Source organism: Ovis canadensis, chromosome 14 (assembly GCF_042477335.2).
Source record: "Ovis canadensis isolate MfBH-ARS-UI-01 breed Bighorn chromosome 14, ARS-UI_OviCan_v2, whole genome shotgun sequence".
Classification (NCBI taxonomy): domain Eukaryota; kingdom Metazoa; phylum Chordata; class Mammalia; order Artiodactyla; family Bovidae; genus Ovis; species Ovis canadensis.
The window spans coordinates 68522362-68540893 of record NC_091258.1 but is presented as its reverse complement, the minus strand read 5'-3'; the positions used below and the strand labels follow the sequence as shown (position 1 = coordinate 68540893).

The 18532-nt window shown below is 51.9% G+C and overlaps 2 protein-coding genes across 13 annotated transcripts in view; one reads left to right on the top strand and one right to left on the bottom strand.

Annotated features, from left to right (window-relative positions):
* TULP2 (TUB like protein 2) overlaps positions 1–18532 on the top strand; it is a 63287-nt gene that overhangs the window by 38253 nt on the left and 6502 nt on the right. For 4 of the 11 annotated variants that reach the window (XM_069551183.1, XM_069551188.1, XM_069551186.1 and 1 more), the window contains 4 exons: positions 16980–17106; positions 17396–17428; positions 17866–17917; positions 18331–18457. In XM_069551183.1, the coding sequence (XP_069407284.1) occupies positions 17397–17428; positions 17866–17917; positions 18331–18457 (211 nt within the window). In that variant the 5' untranslated portion in view covers positions 16980–17106; position 17396. Of the gene's footprint in view, positions 1–3228; positions 4367–11508; positions 11599–16671; positions 16858–16979; positions 17107–17395; positions 17429–17865; positions 17918–18099; positions 18458–18532 lie in introns of those variants that run through there. The other 7 variants (XM_069551184.2, XM_069551179.1, XM_069551180.1 and 4 more) reach the window with 6 other exon arrangements.
* NUCB1 (nucleobindin 1) lies at positions 399–18483 on the bottom strand. 2 transcript variants are annotated; one of them, XM_069551194.1, is made up of 14 exons: positions 18312–18456; positions 16293–16538; positions 15772–15908; positions 12338–12445; positions 11024–11156; positions 9797–9900; positions 7276–7461; positions 6920–7010; positions 3062–3120; positions 2680–2772; positions 2496–2588; positions 2050–2220; positions 1509–1605; positions 399–1394 (listed from the first exon to the last, which is right to left on the bottom strand). In XM_069551194.1, exons 3-14 carry the CDS (start codon positions 15895–15897, stop codon positions 1282–1284), a joined length of 1374 nt encoding a protein of 457 aa, XP_069407295.1. In that variant the 5' UTR covers positions 15898–15908; positions 16293–16538; positions 18312–18456; the 3' UTR covers positions 399–1281. The 2 variants fall into 2 exon arrangements, with proteins under 2 accessions (XP_069407295.1, XP_069407294.1); XM_069551193.1 differs by having other exon boundaries at positions 16293–18483.

Genomic DNA, 18532 nt, shown 5'->3' with positions numbered 1-18532 from the left:
ATTCTCAGTAACATTCTGGTAAACAGGCTCTGGATGCACTCAGGAGGCTGATTTTTAGCCTCTGCCAATTTCCACTGTCAGTTGTTAGTGCAGACAGGTGTGACATCCAGAGCAGCTGCAGCCGCTTTGGTACAAGAGGAGTATAGGTTTCCCCACCTTTCGCCCCCTTTCCATGCACAACTATCAGAGCAGGGCTAGCAGATAGGAGAACCTAGTTCCCTGAAGGCTTTGGAGTCACTTTACTTTGAGACTTCTTGTTTGGGGCGAGAATACACTTTTCTTTATTGTGTGAGCCTAGGTTTGGGTTTTCTGTCCTTGTGGCTGAAGGGATTCTACTGAAGGTATGCATATGTGTGTAGGCAGCAGACCCATCAGGACAGGACAAAGATGCCACGATGGAGCCTCTCAGAGATGATGTTTAATGAAGAAGGCTTTGGCAGGTGAAGCACAGGTGGAGTTTCAGAAGAAACAGGGTTTCCAAAGAAACAGAGGCATGGATCTGTTCCAGAAAGTGTATTTGGATGGAACCAGCGTACAGAGCAGGACAGGGAGCCGTGTGAGATAAGGCCAGAAAGGCTGAGGGGCTGGAACCTAATTCTGGGGTGGGGTCAGTTCTGTGACCTTTCTGGGGCTGTGGAAGGAAGGGGCTCAGAGCCATGACAGCAGGCAGGGGGCTGAGATGGCTGGAAACCAGGGGTCAGGAGAGTCAGGGCTCCTGGGGTCAGAGCTGGTCAGCGATGCACAGGACTCTGTGGCCCTCACACCCAGCTGTGGGGGAGACACTGTCTTTGAGGCATCGCCAGTCCCACAAAAGGTAGAGAAAGCTGTTGAGGGGCCACTGAAACCCCACAGACCAGCGGAAGCTGGGCCCAGAGCAGCAGGCAGGATTCCAGCAGCTGTGGGGATGCGGGATGCTGGAGTGGCCACATCCTGGGGGTCAAGGCCACACCAACTAGAAAGGCAGGTGTGAGCAGACCCTCCCTGGAGGGAGGGGGTTTCCCTAAGTGAAGCTGAGGCCAGTGAGCCCTCAACTGGCTACGAGAAGGCAAGTCCCTTGGAGGGGAACAGAAAGAGGGGACCACAGACTGGAAGACTGTGGAGGCTGAGGCGGCAGATACGGGGCCCGGGCAGCAGTATGAGAAGGAAGCAGCCAGCCTGTTCCCCCTCCCCCAGGAGGCCACAGGTGTGGCGGGGTCCCCAGAGGAGGTTGATTGTGACACTCCACCCCCCCCCCTCCCATCAGCCTTGGGAGGAACCCTGAGTGCTGGGATCCTGGAATGATCACAGGTGCTGTGAATCCAGCTGGGGAGGCTCAGGGGTCTGTTCTGGGACCTTCTTTTCTGAAGCAACCACATCCTTCTGGTCACCGGCTGGAGCTGGGACGGGTGCATCATCTGAAAACGGAGGCAGAACATGGCAGGGCTAGGCATAGCAGTCCCTCCTCCCTCAGACCCGGAAGTCTGGGCCCCCAGCTCCCTCCCTGGGCCCTGGGCCCAAGGGGCCAGCACCTGTGTCCGGGTGGAACTTGAGCTGTCCCTCGGGGCCGGGGGCTGGGTTGTTGTGGCTTTGCTGCTGCTGTTTCCTCTGTTCCATTTGCAGAACAGCCTGCAGGGGTGGGGGAGATCACAGAGGCAAAATGGTAGGATGCTGAGTCTCCATGGCAACCTGCTGTGTGGTCATGGACCAGTCCTTTCTCAGGGCCCTCAGTTTTTCTCTTTCATTGAGAGTTGGGCTTAATACTAGTTAAAGATCCAGTTCTCCCTCACCTGTCATGGCTTGAGTCACACCTTTGTATAGGGAAGCCTCCTCCTCCCTCTTTGGCCTTCCCCTCCTTTCCTGCTTACAACCTCACTGCCCTTATCCAACATGGCAGCTGCACAGCAGCCAGGGATGAGAACAATGTCTGCCCTCACTCAAGATGGCAGTGACTGCCACCCATGGATCTACCAGTGATTAACATAGTGGCTGCAGGCCTTCCCCACTTGTGGACACACTAGGACAAAGGCCACCAGGGAATCAGAGGATGGATCCATTTCCCTGGCCAGTCACCTGCTGCAGCTCTCTCTTCTGGGCCTCCAGGCGGCCCTGGGAACGCCCCAGAGCCTCGGTTTCCTGGCTGAGGCGCTGAGCCTTGGCATTGAGCTCTGCTTCCCGGGCAGCCAGCTCCTCCTCAAAACGCCTCAGCTCCTCCTCCGTGTAGGCAGGGTGCATCTCTACCGTCTGTAGGGTGAGAACAGGGGCCATCGGCAGGGGGACTCCAGCCTTGGCCCTGCTGATGGAGGTTCAGAGAAGGTGGGGAGGCCTGGACCAGGCATGTGGATGGAGAGACCTAAGCTGGAACTAGGGAAAGGGGATAAAGGCCAGAGTTGAGGGGGGAGAGAAGTTCCAGGGGGGGTGGGGGGACAGAGAGAAAGAGAAGTGGCCAGAGACCCTGAAGGAAGGGTTAGGTCTGTGAGAGAGGGATAGTCAGGACCCAGAGTCGCCCGTGTCCTCACCTCCCAGCCCTCCCCGGTGTCCCCGAACTCCTTCCTCTGCGTGGATGCGAGGAACTCCTCCAGGGTCACGAGGCGGTCCTGGTTGGTGTCCACCTGGGGAGCCAGGTAAGGGTAAGCAACGGAGCAGGACCTCCTTCCACCTACTTATCTCACCCCCGCCCACTGCCCGGGTCCCTCCACTCACATTCTTCATCACATGCTCGCGCATGCGCAGCCGCTCTTCCTCCATCTCCCGCATGTCATCGTCCTCATTCTTTGGGTCGTACACCTTCTCCAGCTGCAAGGGTCAAGTGAAAGGCAGGATGTACTGAGAGGTCCAGGGTATGCTCCTTCCCAGGCTAACCTAACCCCCACCCACACACACAGACACAAAAAACTTCAACTCCCATCAGTCTTTGGGATATCCTGCCACTCCTGGCAGCCTCTTTTTAACCCCAAGGACTGCTGGGAGTTGTAGTTTTCCCCCGAACCCACATCCAGTGGGACCTGAGGGGACCCTGAGGATCCTAAGGGGACATGTGGTTGATATAGGCATCCTTCTCACCCACGGCCTCCAAGACACTCACCTCCTTGGTGAAGAGAGCCTCCAGCTCCTGCTCATCCAGGACACCATCACTGTTGATATCTGAAGAAGAGACAACAAGGCTTCTTGGGGGACTGAGCACAGAGTGGGTCAAGTCCCTAAGTGATCTGCTAGAGAAGATCTGGCTGATGCGAGGTCTATTCTGAGGACGGGCAACAGCAGGGTGGTTGTTAGGATGGTGGCCTTCAGGCTTCAGTGCCCCCATAGACCTGATGCTAGGACACCCCTTTCCCAACCAGGATCTCAAGAATGGAACAGATGAAGGTCAGGCTCCACTGGGACCATTCGTGGGCCCACTGTCTTGCAGAGTAACTTGATCTCTAGCTACCAGTGATCTGGCCACAGGATTAGCCCCTTTGCCCAGGATCCAGGGGTGTCAGCAGCACCTCCCTGAGAACCACCCCAGGGCTGACTCCCATCGCCAGAGAAGCTTCTCCCTGCCAATGTGCCGTATGTGCCTTGCTCACTGCCCCAACAGAGGTGGCCAGGAACCCTGACCTTGCAAATCCAATGGTTAGTCTTTAGCCTGCACCTTAACTTGACTTTCTGCCTTTGGCTCCCAGAACATCATTCTCTCCTCTCCAGCTGCCCTTATTTTCCTTAGCCAGCCCTGCCCTCTCCCTGACCTCTACACTTTGGTGTACCCCAGGGGTCAGGGTCGTCTTTCCTATCAAATATTCAGATTTGTCTATTACGGTTGCCACTAGTCAGATGGGCTGTTTAAATTTAAGTCAGTATCAAATAAGATTAAAATTTCAGTTTATCAGTCCCACTTGCTACATGGCAAGCACTTAATACCCATAAATGGCCAGTGGCTGCCATACTGGGCAGCACAGAACATTAGCCATCATAAGGAGAGTTCAATTGGCCCAGACTTCCTTAGATGGGTTTCCCTCACTTTTAATGCCATCCACAAGCTGCCTCCACACTTGAATACTCCACTGCCGACTCTCCTTCGCCACCTAAATGTCTAACAGACATCTCTTAACTTGATGTGAACAGACCCAGCTCCCAATCTTGTTTGCTTTTTTCTCCCATTCCTTCCAGTTGCTCAGGCCAAAAACCTCAGTCACCCTTGACTCTCTTGTTCCACTGCAGTCCTCATCCAGTCCACCTCTGAGTCCTGCCAGCTTGACCTGCAAGATGAATCCAGAGTCCTATCACTCTTTCCTGCTTCCATCAGCATCTCATGACTTCTGACTTGGATCCTGGTTTTGACCCTCGACCCCTACAGCCTGTCCTTGACACAGCACCCAGCACTCAGATGAATCCTGTTACCACTTGACAGGTGGGGTCAGTTCCTGTGCTCAAAATCCTTTTTCAGTGTCTCACTCAAGACAGAAAATCCAGCTTTCTCACTCTGACTGTAGAACTGCTCTTATCTCCCCAACAGTCCTTCCTATCATTCTTTTGTTTTGGTTGAGCCACTCAGCAGGTGGGATCTTAGTTCCCCGACTAGGGGTTGAACCCATGCCCTCAGCAGTAAAAGCTCAGAGTCCTAACCCCTGGATTGCCAGGGAATTCCATTTCTCATCATTCTCTTCCAGCATTCTGTTCCAGTGACCTTGGAAAACCCACCAAGTTCATTCTCCCCTGCCTGTGTTTGCTGTGTCCCCAATTTAGACACGTATCTGTGAGACTCAACCCCTCACTTCACTGAGGTCTTGGTTCAAATGTCATCCCTCTTGAGCTGTGCTGTGCCATCCAGTGGCTGCTAGCTACACGGGGCAAATGAAATTTAAATGAGCAACAATCACATGCAATGAAAAATTCATTTCCTTGACATTACGCTAAGTGAAAGAAGCCAGTCACAAAGAAGACAAATAGTGTACAGTTCCACTTCTATGAAGTAGTTAATAAAAGAGTCAAAAATCATAGAGAAAAGAAAACAGAAGTAACTAGGGGCTGGGGGAAAAGGTCATGCGGAACTGATGATTAACATAGAGCTTCAGTTTTTGCAAGGATGAAAACACTTGCATAACAATGTGAGTGTACTTAACCCTACTGAAATGTACATTTAAAAATGGCGAACTAAGATGGTAGATTTTATGTCGTGTATTTTACTACAATTACAAAATTTTAAAAATTTAACTTAACTGGCCCCGCCCCCCGCTCTCCTGTTTCTTAGCTGTAAAACCCACATTTCAAGTTCTTAATTAATAGACATGGGAACTAATGGAACACATGGGAACTAATAAGAACCTATTGTACGGCACAGGGAACTCTACTCAATACTCTGTAATGATCTACGTGGGAAAAGTAGCTTAAAAAAATAAGCTTAAAAAAAAAAAGCTAAAACAGTCACTTTGCTGTACAGCAGAAATTAGCACAACACTGTAAATCAACTACGCTCCAATAAATATTAATTTTAAAAAAAAAGAACAAAGGATGCTGGGTTAATAAACTTCCTCATTCATTAAAAAAAAAAAAGACTTCGCTGGTGATCCAGTGGTTAAGACTGTATGCTTCTACTGCAGGGGGCACAGGTTCAATCCCTGGTTGGGGAACTAAGATCCTGTACTCTGTGTGGTTATGGCAAAAAAAAAAAAAAAGCAACATGGGGCTGGTGGCTGCTGTATTGGACAACATAGGCATGGAACATTTCCATCAGCATAGAAAGTTCTGCTGGACAATGCTGATGTAGCAAACACCTTTCCAGACCAAGCTATCTAAAAATCATCACTGCAGACCCTAAATTCCGACGTCCTTGTTTGCATGGTACATGTGACTCTCTGATCATCTCCTAGAGAACCAATTTCACCAATTCTAAAAATGTACTTTTTTTGCTCCCCATATTTTTATTATCCATGAAATTGGGAGGCATCTTATCACTGAGGGTGTATCAGTTTAAAGGGCAGTTTGTATAAAATTCAAGTGTGTCTTACTTATAAAATTCAAGGTCACTTTGATTCACTGAAATAGAGTATTTGCCTGGTCACAGGCTCTGTGATGGCAGGGAGACTTTCTTTTGTTCACATCTGTATCCACAGGGTCTTCATGAAGCTCAGTCCTTAAGAGGTCACTTGGCAAACATTTGTTGAATAAATGAATCAGACCCTGCTAAGCTCTGGTGACAGGCTATAGCTTTTGTGTTGGGATCCTGGGCACACCTGAGGGGGCCCGGCAAGAACTGACATCAGGGGGATTCCCTGGTCATCCTGTGGTTAGGACTCTGCGCTTTCACTGCCAAGGGCCCCTGGTTCAATCCCTGGTCAGGGAACTAAGATCCTGCAGGCCTCAAGGCACAGTCCAAAAAAAAAAAAAATGACATCAGGATATAAGACCCAGCATAGGCCAGATTCAGAGTCAAACACCTGGCATTTGGAGGTTTTGGAATTTGAGGCTGGACACAGAGGTGATGTTTCCAGACAGGAGGAGAATGAAGGGGGATATGCCCCTGAATTAGCATGCAGAAGGGGCTTCCTGGCTCCCTGGAGGTCTGGTGACTAGAGTTTAGCACCCCCTGCCCCTGACACCCTGCCTTAGCGACAGGAACCCCGGGGGGACCAGGGCTTCTGTACTGCCATGAAGTAGAGGGGGGTGGTCCACACCTAGCCAGGCCTGGTTTGCTCTGTTAGGGATACTGATCAGTCCTTACAACCCAGAAGTCTGGTGTATCCCAGAAGAAAGGACCAGCTCTCGTATGCAGGATCTTGGCCCCAACAACAGGGAGCGACAGGGCCTTTCTGACCACCAGGGGAGAGGGGATCAGCATTCTTTGGCCTTCTTAAGCCCCATGACATAAGGGAAACAGACCCCTTTCCAGCATTCAGGCCCCAGACAGCCCAGACAGGTCAGACCTCAGTGTTAGCCTGGGTCCTGGACTCCCTCTCCACCTTACCATGCAGTATGAAGAAGGTCTTGGGGTTAAACCTGTTGGGGTCCAATCCATCCAGTTCCTCCCACACCTCCTTCAGTTGGGCTTGGCTGCCCTGTGGAAGGGAGAGCCAGGGGTTCATGAGCAAGAAGGCTGGGTCCCACAGGATGAAGCTAGAGAGAACCCTTTACCCCCATCCCTTGAATGGCTTACCCCCAAACAAAAAAACTACAACTCCCAGCAGCCCCTGGAGGTAGCTAGGCACATTAAAAGGGAGCTCTGCCTCAAGGTCTGCTGGGAGTTATAGTTTTTCAGCTGCTTTCTTGTGGAGCTTGGAAAGTTGGATGCGGTGGGGGCTGGGCATGAACGGGGGTCCTCACAGGCACATTAACTTTGGGGTGTTCTCGGTGCCGGCGCTGTTGCTCTTCCAGCTTCCTCTCCGCCTCCTTCCGCTGCTCTTCCCCCAGGGACTCCAGATAACGGCGTCTCTCATGTTCCTTGAGCATTTCGTAGCGTTTGAACTCTTCATGATGGGCTGCGTCGTACTGGGCCAGGTCCCGAGTGGCCTGGGGAAAGGCAGCTGGTCATTCCCACCTCACCTCTACACCCAGTTCCTAATTCCAGCCTCTGAATGCCAGGCCTTTGGCTCTGAATCTGGCCCCTACTTCCACCTGTGCTGGGTCTTAGGTCCTGACGTCACTTCTTGCCCCACAACACAGAGCCTCCCTTCTTTGCTCAAAAAAAGATGAGGATGGTCCTCATCTTTCAAGCCCTCCACAATCTCAAGATCTTGGAGGAATAAATAATAAGGAATAGCCCATGAGGTGGCTTACTATGGAAAGCACTACAGTTAAGAGGGTAAAGAACCTGAGGGCTCTAATTATTCTGTCCAGGGTTCAAATCTAGGCTCTGTTATGTGAGCAAGTCCCAGTCGCTGTATGACCTTGGGCAAGTCACTCATTCTCTCTGTGCCTGTTTCTGCCTCTGGAAATTGGAGATAACAATACATAGTGGGTGGTACAGAGTCCCCCCATCCCACCCACCCCCACCTCAGAATTCATGTGAACAGAACTGCAGAATGTGACTTTTCTTTGAAATAGGATCTTTGCAGATCTAATTAGGGAAGATGAGGTCCTGCTGGATGAGGGTGGGCCCTAATTCTAAGGACTAGTGTCTACAGAGAGAGACAGAGAGAATGCCATGTGTTGGTAGGAGTAGAGACTGGAGTGAGGTGTCTGCAAGCCAAGGAATGCTGGCAACCCCCCAGCAGCTAGAAGTAGAAAGGAGCACATGCCTCTAAAGAAACTTTGGTTTTGGCCCAGTGATACTGATTTCGGACTTCCGTCCTCCAGAACTGTGAGAGAACCTTTGTGTTGTTTTAAGCCCTGAGTCTGTGGTAATTTGTTATATGGCAGCAGTAGAAAGCCAATACAGCTGTTGTGTGGGGAACAGACAGAGGTTCTCAACCTGGGCTGACTGCGGTCCCCAGGGGACAGCTGTCAGTGTCTGCAGATATTGTTGGTCATAGCTGGGGGAGGTCTATTGGCATCTAGTGGGTAGAGGCCAGGGATGCTGCTAAACACCACACAATGCACAAACAGCCCAACAACAAATTATTCAGCCCCAAATGCCAAAAGTGCCGAGAAACCCTGCTGGCATGCGTGAAAGGCAGAAGCAAGCCTATTTCTCAGTATGATAGGGGTTGAGACCAGGAGAATGACAGTGGGGCTGGAGGAAAGCAGAGAGTTTCCAGAATGTTTTGGAAAGAAGTGGCAGAAACATCCCTCAGGGACAGAGGTCAGGCATGGACCTAATCAAATGACTGCTATTATCTTTATAGCCACTAGATGGCGCTCCAGTCAGCCAGGAAAGCAGGCTCAGGTTCAGGCTAGGAGGAAGGGGGTGGGTTCTGTCCAGGGGGTGCTGGGCAGCTACACCAGGGCTGTGAGCCAGGGAGAGGCAGAGGCGGAGGCAGGCCTGACTATCCCTGGCCACTCCCCAGCCCCACACTTGGCTTTGCACACGAGGCACGGTTGTGGATCCCACTTCTCACGTGAGGACTATTTAGTTGCTGGGCTGGTCTAACAAATGACCATCAATTTTGTGGCTTAAAAAACACACACTTATCATCTTACAGTATGGAGGCTGGAGTCTGAAATTAGTTCAGTGGGCTGCAATTACAGTGCTGGCAAAGCCGTGCTCCCTCCGGAGATTCAAGGAGAGAATCCTCTTTGCCTTTTCCAGCTTTTACAAAGACCTTTTTTTCTTGGCTGCCGTATCAGGGAAATGAACCTGTACCCTCAGCAGCGAAAGCTCAGAATCCTAACCACTGGACCCCCAGGGAACATCCAGAAGTAAATTCAATTTCTTTTTTTCTTTGCCACGCAACACACTTGGCAGGATCTCAGTTCCCTGACCGGGAATGAAACCTGGGCCATTACAGTGAAAGCCTGGAATCCTAACACTAGGGTGCCAGAGAACCCTATAAGGACCCTTTTGATGACACTAAGGGCCCACTGGGATAACTCAGGCTCATCCCCCATCTCAAGATCCTCAACTTAATCACATATGCACAGGCCCCTTTGCCACATCAGGTCATATACTGAACAGGTACCGTCTTTCAAGGGGCCGTTATTTTGCCTCCAATAAGGACACAGAGGTGATCCCAGCCCCCCAGTCATAGGGGAGAGATCTGAATACAGGTGTGAGTGAGGCCAACTCCCCCCAACCCCCAACTCTGCTTTCCTGTAGAGAATCTGGGGGAGGCGTTTAGGTGTTTAAGCCCTCTGCAGCCTGCTGGCCTGAGAGAACACCAGACAGGGGTGAGCAGGCTCAGTCCTGGGCTGCGTCCCCTTCTCCCTCTGAGGGCAGTCCTCTGCCTTCAGGTCCCCTGCAAGTTACCGTCTGGATCAACAGCTCTAGGTCCCGGGCCTCGAATGTGTGCTGATTCTGAGGGTCCAGGTGTTCAAACTGCTTCAGGAGGTTCAAGTGATCCAACTGTATGTCTGGATGAGAGGGAAGATGAGGAGGAAAAGCATGAACTCATGGAATGTTCCTTCTTCCAAAATCCCTATCCTGGACTGGATGGGCTGGATGTGCTCTAATGGAGGTCACAGAGGGCATGGAAAGATGTCACAGAGGACAGCATGAATGGGCCTGGAGCAATCAGGGAGGACTTCCTGGGGGAGGCAATGAACACAACTGAGTCTGATGCTGAAAATGATAATAACCAACATGTGTCAAATACATACTATATGCCAGGCCTTGCTCCCTAAACATATTAAATATATGAATGCATTTACTTTTCACAAAAGTCTCCCATAGGTTCTGCAATTATCTCACTTTATGGTTGTGGAAACAGGCTCAGAGAGGGGAAGGAACATCTAGGTCACCATTTAAGAAGAGGCAGAATGAAGATTAGTTCGGCTTCAGAGCACATGATATTCAACCTCCTTATGGGTTGAACTGTCTTGCCCCCACATTCACACAGGGGTTGATGTCCTGACCCCCAGTATCGCAGAACTTATTTGGAGACAGGGTTTTACAGAGGTGATCAAGTCAAAATGAGGTCATGAGGGTGAGACCTAATCCCATATGACAGGAATCCTTATAAAAATGGAAAATCTGGGGGACTCCCTGGTAGTTCAGTGGTGAAGGATCTGCCTGCTAATGCAGGAGATACAGGTTCAATCCCCGGTCTGGGAAGATCGCGCATGCCTTGGAGCAACTGAGCCTGACCGCTGTCAACTATCTAGCCTGTGCTCTAGAGCCGGGGAGCCTCAACTACAGAAGCCCACTGCGCCTGGAGCCCGTGCTCCACCACAAGAGAAGCCTCTGCACGGCAACTAGAGAGTAGCCCTTGCTCTTTCATTGGTGGTCTGCCCAGCAAGGAAGATCCAGCACAGCCAAATAAATAAATTTTAAAAAAATTTCTTTTAGTACATTGTGCTAGGAAGAAAATTTTATCAATCTTCTACACAGATTTTACAAAGGTGGTGAGAAGGTGGCCCCGGAGGCGCCCCCTGCCCAAATCACCTAGATACCGGGGAGGGAGGCCGCCGGCCCCGCCCACCGCCCCTCGGACCCCGCCCACCGCCCCTCGGACCCCGCCCACCGCCCCGCGCTCACTGGGCTCCTGCTGGGCGTCCATCTTGGCCTTGAGCAGCATCCTCAGCCTAGACACCTCCTGCCGCTTGAGCTCGTCCAGCTTGGTACGGACGTGGTGGCTGACGAAGTCCAGCTCCCGGCTCAGCTTCCCACTCTGCCCAGGAGAGAGGGGACACTGGTCAAGCCGCCTTCTCTGGAGCCTTCTGCAAGCTTTCTGATGCCTTCCTGGGATGCCCCATAGCCCCCAAGACAGGATCGACATTTAGCGAAGGCTGATTCACACGACAACCCCCACTCCCGCCCCTGAAACAGAGAAAGTGCTGCGTGAGCCTGTCTTTTTCGGGGGGGTGGGACGGAGGGGAAGGCATAGAGCGGTGCGTACACTTGCTCAGAAGAGCGTGAGGGGAGGGGCTGGGATTGGAACCCAGCACCATACCACTCCAGAACCTGCCTGCCTACGTGGCCGCGTTTCTGACGTTATTTCCCACTTGTATGACCTTGAACAGGCTCTACGGCTGCTGTTTCTCTGGCTAGGCAGCGGGACGGGCTGGGCTCATTGATCTCTGGTTCCACCCATCCATTGTTGGGGGGTCCAGGTGAGTGGGGACAGATGAGAACCCCAGGAATGCTGGGAGGTTTGCGGGGAGCAGGGCTGCCTTCCTCATCAGTCCTGGGTCAAGGAGTTTGAGGTAGGGCAGAGGAGAGAGGCAGGCAGTCGTGTGTGTGTGTGAGTGTGTGTGTATGTGAATGAGCATTCTTCTCAAGAGACTCTGCTTAGGGGATGGGGCAGGATATGGGCTCAGGGCTCAGTCGGTCCAGGGGTTGAGACCCAGGCCTCCTGGAAGGACGAACACTTCTACCAGGACCTCAGGGTCCGCCTCTGTAAAATGGGGAGAATCCCAGCTCCTCTGGAGGCTTAAGGTGAGAGTTAGAGGAGATGTGTGTGATGACAGCATCTCTTGTGTTTTGAATTCTTCCTGTGTGGACAGCACTTTGCTGAGAACTCACAGAACCAGCCCTTGCAGGGTGCAGACTGAGGACAGCCGTGGTGCAGGTCCACGTCCTTTACATGTCAGACAGTCCTGTCATCGCTCCACTTTACAGATGGGAAAACTGAGGCACAGCGCAGGGAGGCCGCACAGCTGGTAGAGCTGATACTAGAAGCCATGGGCCACCCATATCCACGCTTAACCACACATTCTGTCTCCCCCGCCCCCGATCCTTTCTCAGCTGTGCAACCTGGAGAAGTGACTTCTTCCCCAGGCTCAGACACTGCCCTCTGAGCACGCATCTCCTCATCCGCGCCCAGCATGCTCGCACCCAGCCACAGCGCACCTTGATGTCCTCAGCGTTGGCGGCCTGCAGCTTTTCCCGGAAGTGCCCATCAGTCTCCAGCACATTGATAACTTCCTGGAGGTACCGGTGATAGTATAGGCCTGTGTCCTGGGGCAACAAAGATGAACATGGCAGTGCTAGCCCTGGTCCCCCTGCAGATAGGACCCAGAGACCAGCCCACAACCCCAAGCAGGAGATCTGCCCCATGCGACACAGGCGCTGGAGCCAGTGACCTCGGTTGCTCTGTAATCCCAGACAAATTACCCGATACTATGGGCCTCAGCTCTCACCTCCTCTTAGGTCTGTCTGTGCTGGAGATGAAATTAAAATCACATGGGTAAACACCAAGCCCCAAACTGCCCCCAGAGTGGACATACTGCAATTTATTGGCAAGCAGTGAAACATTCATTCAATAAGCATTCACCCAGCCCCTACCATTTCCCAGGCACTGTTCAAGAGAACACAGCCAGGGAAGAAGACAGACAAAAATCAGAACTTCCCTCATGGTCCAGTGGTTAAGACTTTGCACTTCCAACGCAGGGCGCGCAGGCTCAATCCTTGGTCGGGGAACTAAGATCCCACATGCCTCATGGCAAGGCCAAAAAAAAAAAACTGACAAAAACCCCCGAGCTCCTAGTCCTAGCTCAGCCACTTTTCTTTTCCAGGGTCTCACTCTTCCACAGACAATAAAATTCCCTACTTCTCAGAACTGTGGTGAAAAGTGATGAGATAAAAAGCCTGACACATAGTAAGGCTTTAGAAGACAGTCTACCATAGCAGTCATTACACGTGTTGAGGAAAATAAATGGGAAGAGATTGCCCAGCTATGGGTGTAATCGCTTCCTATTGCTGCTCTAACAAATATCACAAACTAAGCGACTTAGAGCTGTAAAAATTTATTCCCTTACAGAGTTCTGGAAGTCACAAGTCCAAACTGGTTCAGCAGGACTGGGCTTATTCTGGAGACTTGAGGGAACACTCTGCTTCCTTGCTTTTTCCAGCATCTAGAGGCTGCCTATATTCCTTGGCTTATGGCCTTGCCTCACTCTGACCTCTGCTTAAATCATCACATCGCCTCTGACACTGACCTTTTTGCCTCACTCTTCTAGGGGACCCTTGTGGTTACACTGGGCCCATCTGAACAGTACAGGACATAGAGAAGGAAATAGCCAACCCACTCCAGTATCCTTGCCTGGGAAATCCCACAGACAGAAGAGCCTGGCGGGCTCCAGTCGGTGGGGTCTCAAGGAGTCGGACAGGACTTAGAGACTCAACAACAAAATACTACAGTATACAGAACTGTGAAAAAGAAAGTGAAAAGTGTCAAGGAGAAAAAGTTTGCAGCATGGGATGTTTCTGCAACTCTTTCTGCACATGGATACACCCCTGTGTACGCCAGCAACTAGACATATATTCAGATGCAAGGTTTTTTTTTGTTTCATAAAAGTAAAGTCATACTCTGTAAACAAAACAAACAATACAGGATTACTTCTCCACCTAACTCAATCACACCTCCAAACACTCTTTTGCTATATATCGACAGATTCTGGGCGTGGACATCTTTGGGGGCCATCATTCAACCAAACAGAGTAGGCTAAATCCCGAATCCGCCAATGACTAGCTATGTGATGACTAGCAGGACTTCTAGGATGCCTACTTAAATTTCAATTTCAGCTAAAACAACAAACAACTTTCAGAATATGGATACTGCATGGAGGGCGTTTATATTAGTAATTATTCATTATGTATCCGAAATTCAGTTTTAACTGAGCATCCTTTATTTGCCAAGTATTGCAACCTTAGTTCTTGGTCAAGATACTTAACTCTGTGCCTCAGTTTCCTCACCTGTAAAGTAAGGTTAAGGAATACCTACCTCATAGGGGCTGTTATGAGGATTAGAGGAGTTAATATTGCTAAATATTTAACTCAGAGCTTATTTGTTGCTCAGTTGCTCAGTCCTGTCTGACTCTTTGCGATCCCATGGACTGCAGCATGCCAGGTTTCTCTGTCCTTCACTATCTCCTGGAGTTTGCTCAAACTCATGTTCATTGAATCAGTGATGCTATCTAATCATCTCATCCTCTGCTGCCCCCTTCTCTTTTTGCCTTCAGCACTTAGTAGGAGCTGTCAGTGCTATTACGGCTGATGTCATTGCCATTTATAACCTTCTATTCGCCTCAGAATAAAGTCTCCACCATGGTCCACAAGGCCCCGTGTGATTAGCTCCAGCCTGTCTCTGACTTCGTCTCCCCTTCTCTCACTCTGTCTCAAGCCACACTGGCCTCCTCTGTGGCCTCCTACTCTCTGCTCTCCTCCACCATACAGCCGTTGCCCAGGCTGTTCGTTCTGCCTGGAATAGTCTTCCTGGCACTCCAGATCTCAGTTCAAATGATCCCTCCTTCCTCTTTGACCATCACTGCTGGTGGTCCACTCTTAGCAGCCCCAGCCTTTTCTAGTGAGCTAGGCTGGTCTGCGAGGGCAGGGGGCTTGCTCTAAATGAACTAAGGGAAAGGGAAAGGGAACTCAAGCTGCACTTCTGTGTCTGCAGAGAATTCATGGGGCAAAGGTCTCAGCTGCTGGGTGGGGACCTGCCACACCACACACAGGAACTCGGAATGATCTGTTCCAGAGACAGCAACATGTCCATTCCTAGTGAAAGCTGTAGGATTCGGGCCACGAATCAGGGCACTTGAGGATCTTTTAAAGTTCCAAATTCCCTAAGACCATAGGTTTCATAGTGTTTGATAGACACACACTGGAATAAATGAGCATTTTCCATGCCCCATGCCCATCATACTTTAAACTACAACTCCCATGAGCTCCCTGAAGTGAGAACACCCTAGTTAGCTAACATCACCAGCTCAGCGTGCTGCTGGGAAATGTAGTTTTTTGGTACCCCCCCCCCAGCTTCCTTCTTGAGGGGAGGGCGTCTTAAAGGAGCTAAGAGATTTACGTGTGTGTGGGGTGGAGGGCAGGGGCCCGGGGGCGGGATGCAGATTTTCTATCTAAAATCTGACCTGATTCCCCATACCTTATAGTCAGAGAGAGACTTAAAATCTGCCAGACACACACACACACACACACACACACACACACACACACACACACACACACACACACACACACACACACACACACACACACACACACACACACACACACACACACACACACACACCCACACACACACACACACACACACACACACACACACACACACACACACACACACACACACACACACACACACACACACACACACACACACACACACACACACGCCCTCAAGTTTTTCACCACGTCAAAGCCCTGGGACTGCAAAGAATGGCAGGCAAACTCCAAGCCACATCCGTAGCCACCCAGCGGCAGCGGGGGAGCGGGAACTGTAGTGCCACTGCAAACACATGGCTGGCAAGCAGGGCAGGGCCACTCACAGGGCTCTCGGTCGCGGGCTTCTCCTCCTTGGGCGTCCCCCGCTCCAGGGGCACGGCCAGAACAGCGCGCAGCAGCAGTAGAGATGGCAGGAGGAAGAGGGCTGCACGGGGCCCAGAGGGAGGCATGGCGGCGTGGTCTGTTGGGGGTGGAGAGGTGGAATATGTCTGTCCCAAGACTCCTCCTCCCCCTGGACCCAGGAGTCTGGACTTCCAGCGCCGCTCCCCGCCCCCTTCCAAGAATCAAGATTCAAAGCGTTTAGTTATCCGGACCTAGGAGTCTGAGCCTTTCCTTCCTCAGACCCAGGAGTCCTGGCTTCCAGCATCCTCTTCGCTTACACTCGGGAATCCAGGGTCTCGACCCCCTCTTTTCCCTAAACCCAAAGGTCGAGGCCCCAAGCCTCCTTTTCTCCCAGGACCTAGAGGTACCGGGGTCCTCCCCCGAGATCCAGTTTTCCAGCCCTCCTGTCCCCCGCCTCCCTTCTTCCCAGGACCAAAGAGTCTAGGACCCTCCAGCCCCTTACCTCTCCTTCACCGCAGAGGGCGTCTTCCTGGCACAGGACCGCCGGAGCTTTCTTGGTGTTTTCCCCCCTAGGCCACGCCCACTTTCCCGCAGAGGATGCGATCTCAGCAGCCTGATTGGTCCACGCTGGCTCCAGGTTCCTCGGGACCCTGTCCAGCGGCTCCGCCCCTTGTCGAAGTCGCTGGCCTTTTCTCGAAAGCCTAGCCTCCTTTTTTGGAAGCCCTACCTTTTGACGCCACATAGCCTGCTTTTTAGGAGAAAGAACAGAGACTTTCAAAGAGAACTACAACTCCCTCTCGGACCGGGGCAAAATGAGTCTACTTCCGCGGGCATCTTGGCCTCTTTGGCTCATGGGAGTTGTAGTTTTCTCATTTATTTTCTCTCCTGGACGTGGCTGTAAATTACAGGTCGATAGTAGTTGGCACAGGTCACATTATAAGTTTCTTATGTAAGAAAGAAAAGAGCTTGCGACGAGGCCCCTCGCAGGTCCCTTTAAGGAACACTTGCACGTTCTTTCTATTTAGAACCCCTGGAGCAGGGTTGCCTGGCTGCAGCAGAGGCCAAAGGTCATTGCTTTGTTGGAAGTAGAGCGCGGGGTGGGGTCAGAAGGGAGGGGGATTAGGGCAGGTTCCAAGGGAATCCCCCGCACTCCCTCTGAGCCCTCTTTTCTCCCCTGCTTACTTCCCAGAGACCCAGAGATTATCGAGGTGGTCAGTTATGTTTAGAAATTGGCCAGACAGGAAAGGAATTGAGGTGTGATTGTGAAAAGCCTCTCTAGGCAGGAGAAGAGGAGAAGTCTCCAGGATCTCAGGCAGGTAGGTACTGGGGGTCTGGGATCACTGGGGATGAGATGTTTGGGGTCCAGAGTCTTGAGTTCTCATGTCTGGGTGAAGGAGAGAGTTAGATATTGGGGGAAGAGCAAGCTGGACTCCTGGGCTCCTGATAGTGGTGAAAGCTGGAAACAGGCTTCAGGGTCCCTAACAAGTATTGGCACTTGGGTTGCCTGGGTCCAGGAGAAAATCCCAAGCTTAAGATCAGGTGTTGGAGGGCAGAGCCTATTGGGATGTTGGGTCTGGTTCCTGACTCTTTGTTTTGCTTCTCCAGAATGTCTTGGGAAAGTGATACATGGAAGAAAGAGTAAGTGGGGGAAATGGGATGGGCAAGGGTAGAGATGGAGGGGGCAAGGGGGCTCTTTGATTATACCAACACCTGCTCAGCAGCTCTGGTCTCCTAATGATGTGTGCCTTGCAGGGAGGGGCTGGGGGCTTGGACTTCTGGGTCCTACCTACCTAACAGGAGGGAGTTACAGATGAGGACCAGTGGGTCTGAAAGAGGAAGGGCTGGGGGCTTTGAGTCCTGAGATAGGAGGGGCTTGAGATCTCTGACCCCTGGACTCTAGATAGGCCAGTGCAGGGAGAAAGAACTTCAGCACTGGCGGAGCAGACTCAGGTTCTGTCTCTTCTGTGACCTCACAAGTGTTCAGAACCCTAAGTTGGGCAGTGGAAAGAAGGGGAAGGGCTCTTGGGCAACGGGGGTGCCCGCTTGCTGTCACTATGAGCCTGCACCTCTCTCAGGGCCCTGGGAGATGAGCTTGCCGCTATGAGACTGCAGAAGCTGGAACAGCAGGTACTGTGCCCAGGAATCCTGCCAACCCTCCCCTTCTATCTTCCATACCCTCTCAGGAGTCCCACCCCCAGGACTTGATCTGGGAGTGGTCCTCACTGGCTCTATCGGAGTCTCAAGTTTTGCAATTGGGAAACGAGAAAACAGGAATTTGGAATCCTCAGGAAGTAAATCTTGGTGACGAGACTCCGAAATTTCTAAGGAACAAGGGTTCTGGGTCCTTAGGATTCCTAGGTCCTTCGGGAGGAGGGGCCTGGATGCCAGGACTCAGGGTTCTATGGAAGGAGTTGCTGACAGACGGGAGGCCTGGAACTCTCCCGCCTATGCAAGGACCCCCGTTGCCCCAGGCCCCCTTTCACCCCTGTCTTCCAGTTCGGTTCCTAGACCCCCACCCCACCTCTTTTCCGCTCCCGCAGTGGCGTCTGTTTGAGAAGAAGCAGCGACGGAAGCGCCAAGAGCCCCTCATGGTTCAGGCCAATCCTGACGCTTCAGTGCGGCCGCGGAGACCGAGGCGGCGGGAGAAGCGCTTCTCGGCTGACAGCGGTGAGGAAAGGTGTCCCGAGCCCCGCAGGCGCACGGGCTGGAGGGCGGGGCCTGTGGGGGTGTGGTGGGGGCTGG

What these genes read in the sequence shown, in the direction of transcription:
- NUCB1 (XM_069551193.1), bottom strand. Translation starts at nt 15,897, where the DNA reads ATGCCTCCCTCTGGGCCCCGTGCAGCCCTCTTCCTCCTGCCATCTCTA. An exon ending in CCAACGCTGAGGACATCAAG is followed by an intron (nt 11,157 to 12,337) that starts GTGCGCTGTGGC and finishes TCTCCTGGGCAG; the next exon opens with AGTGGGAAGCTGAGCCGGGA. An exon ending in CAAGTTCCACCCGGACACAG is followed by an intron (nt 1,395 to 1,508) that starts GTGCTGGCCCCT and finishes CTCCGTTTTCAG; the next exon opens with ATGATGCACCCGTCCCAGCT.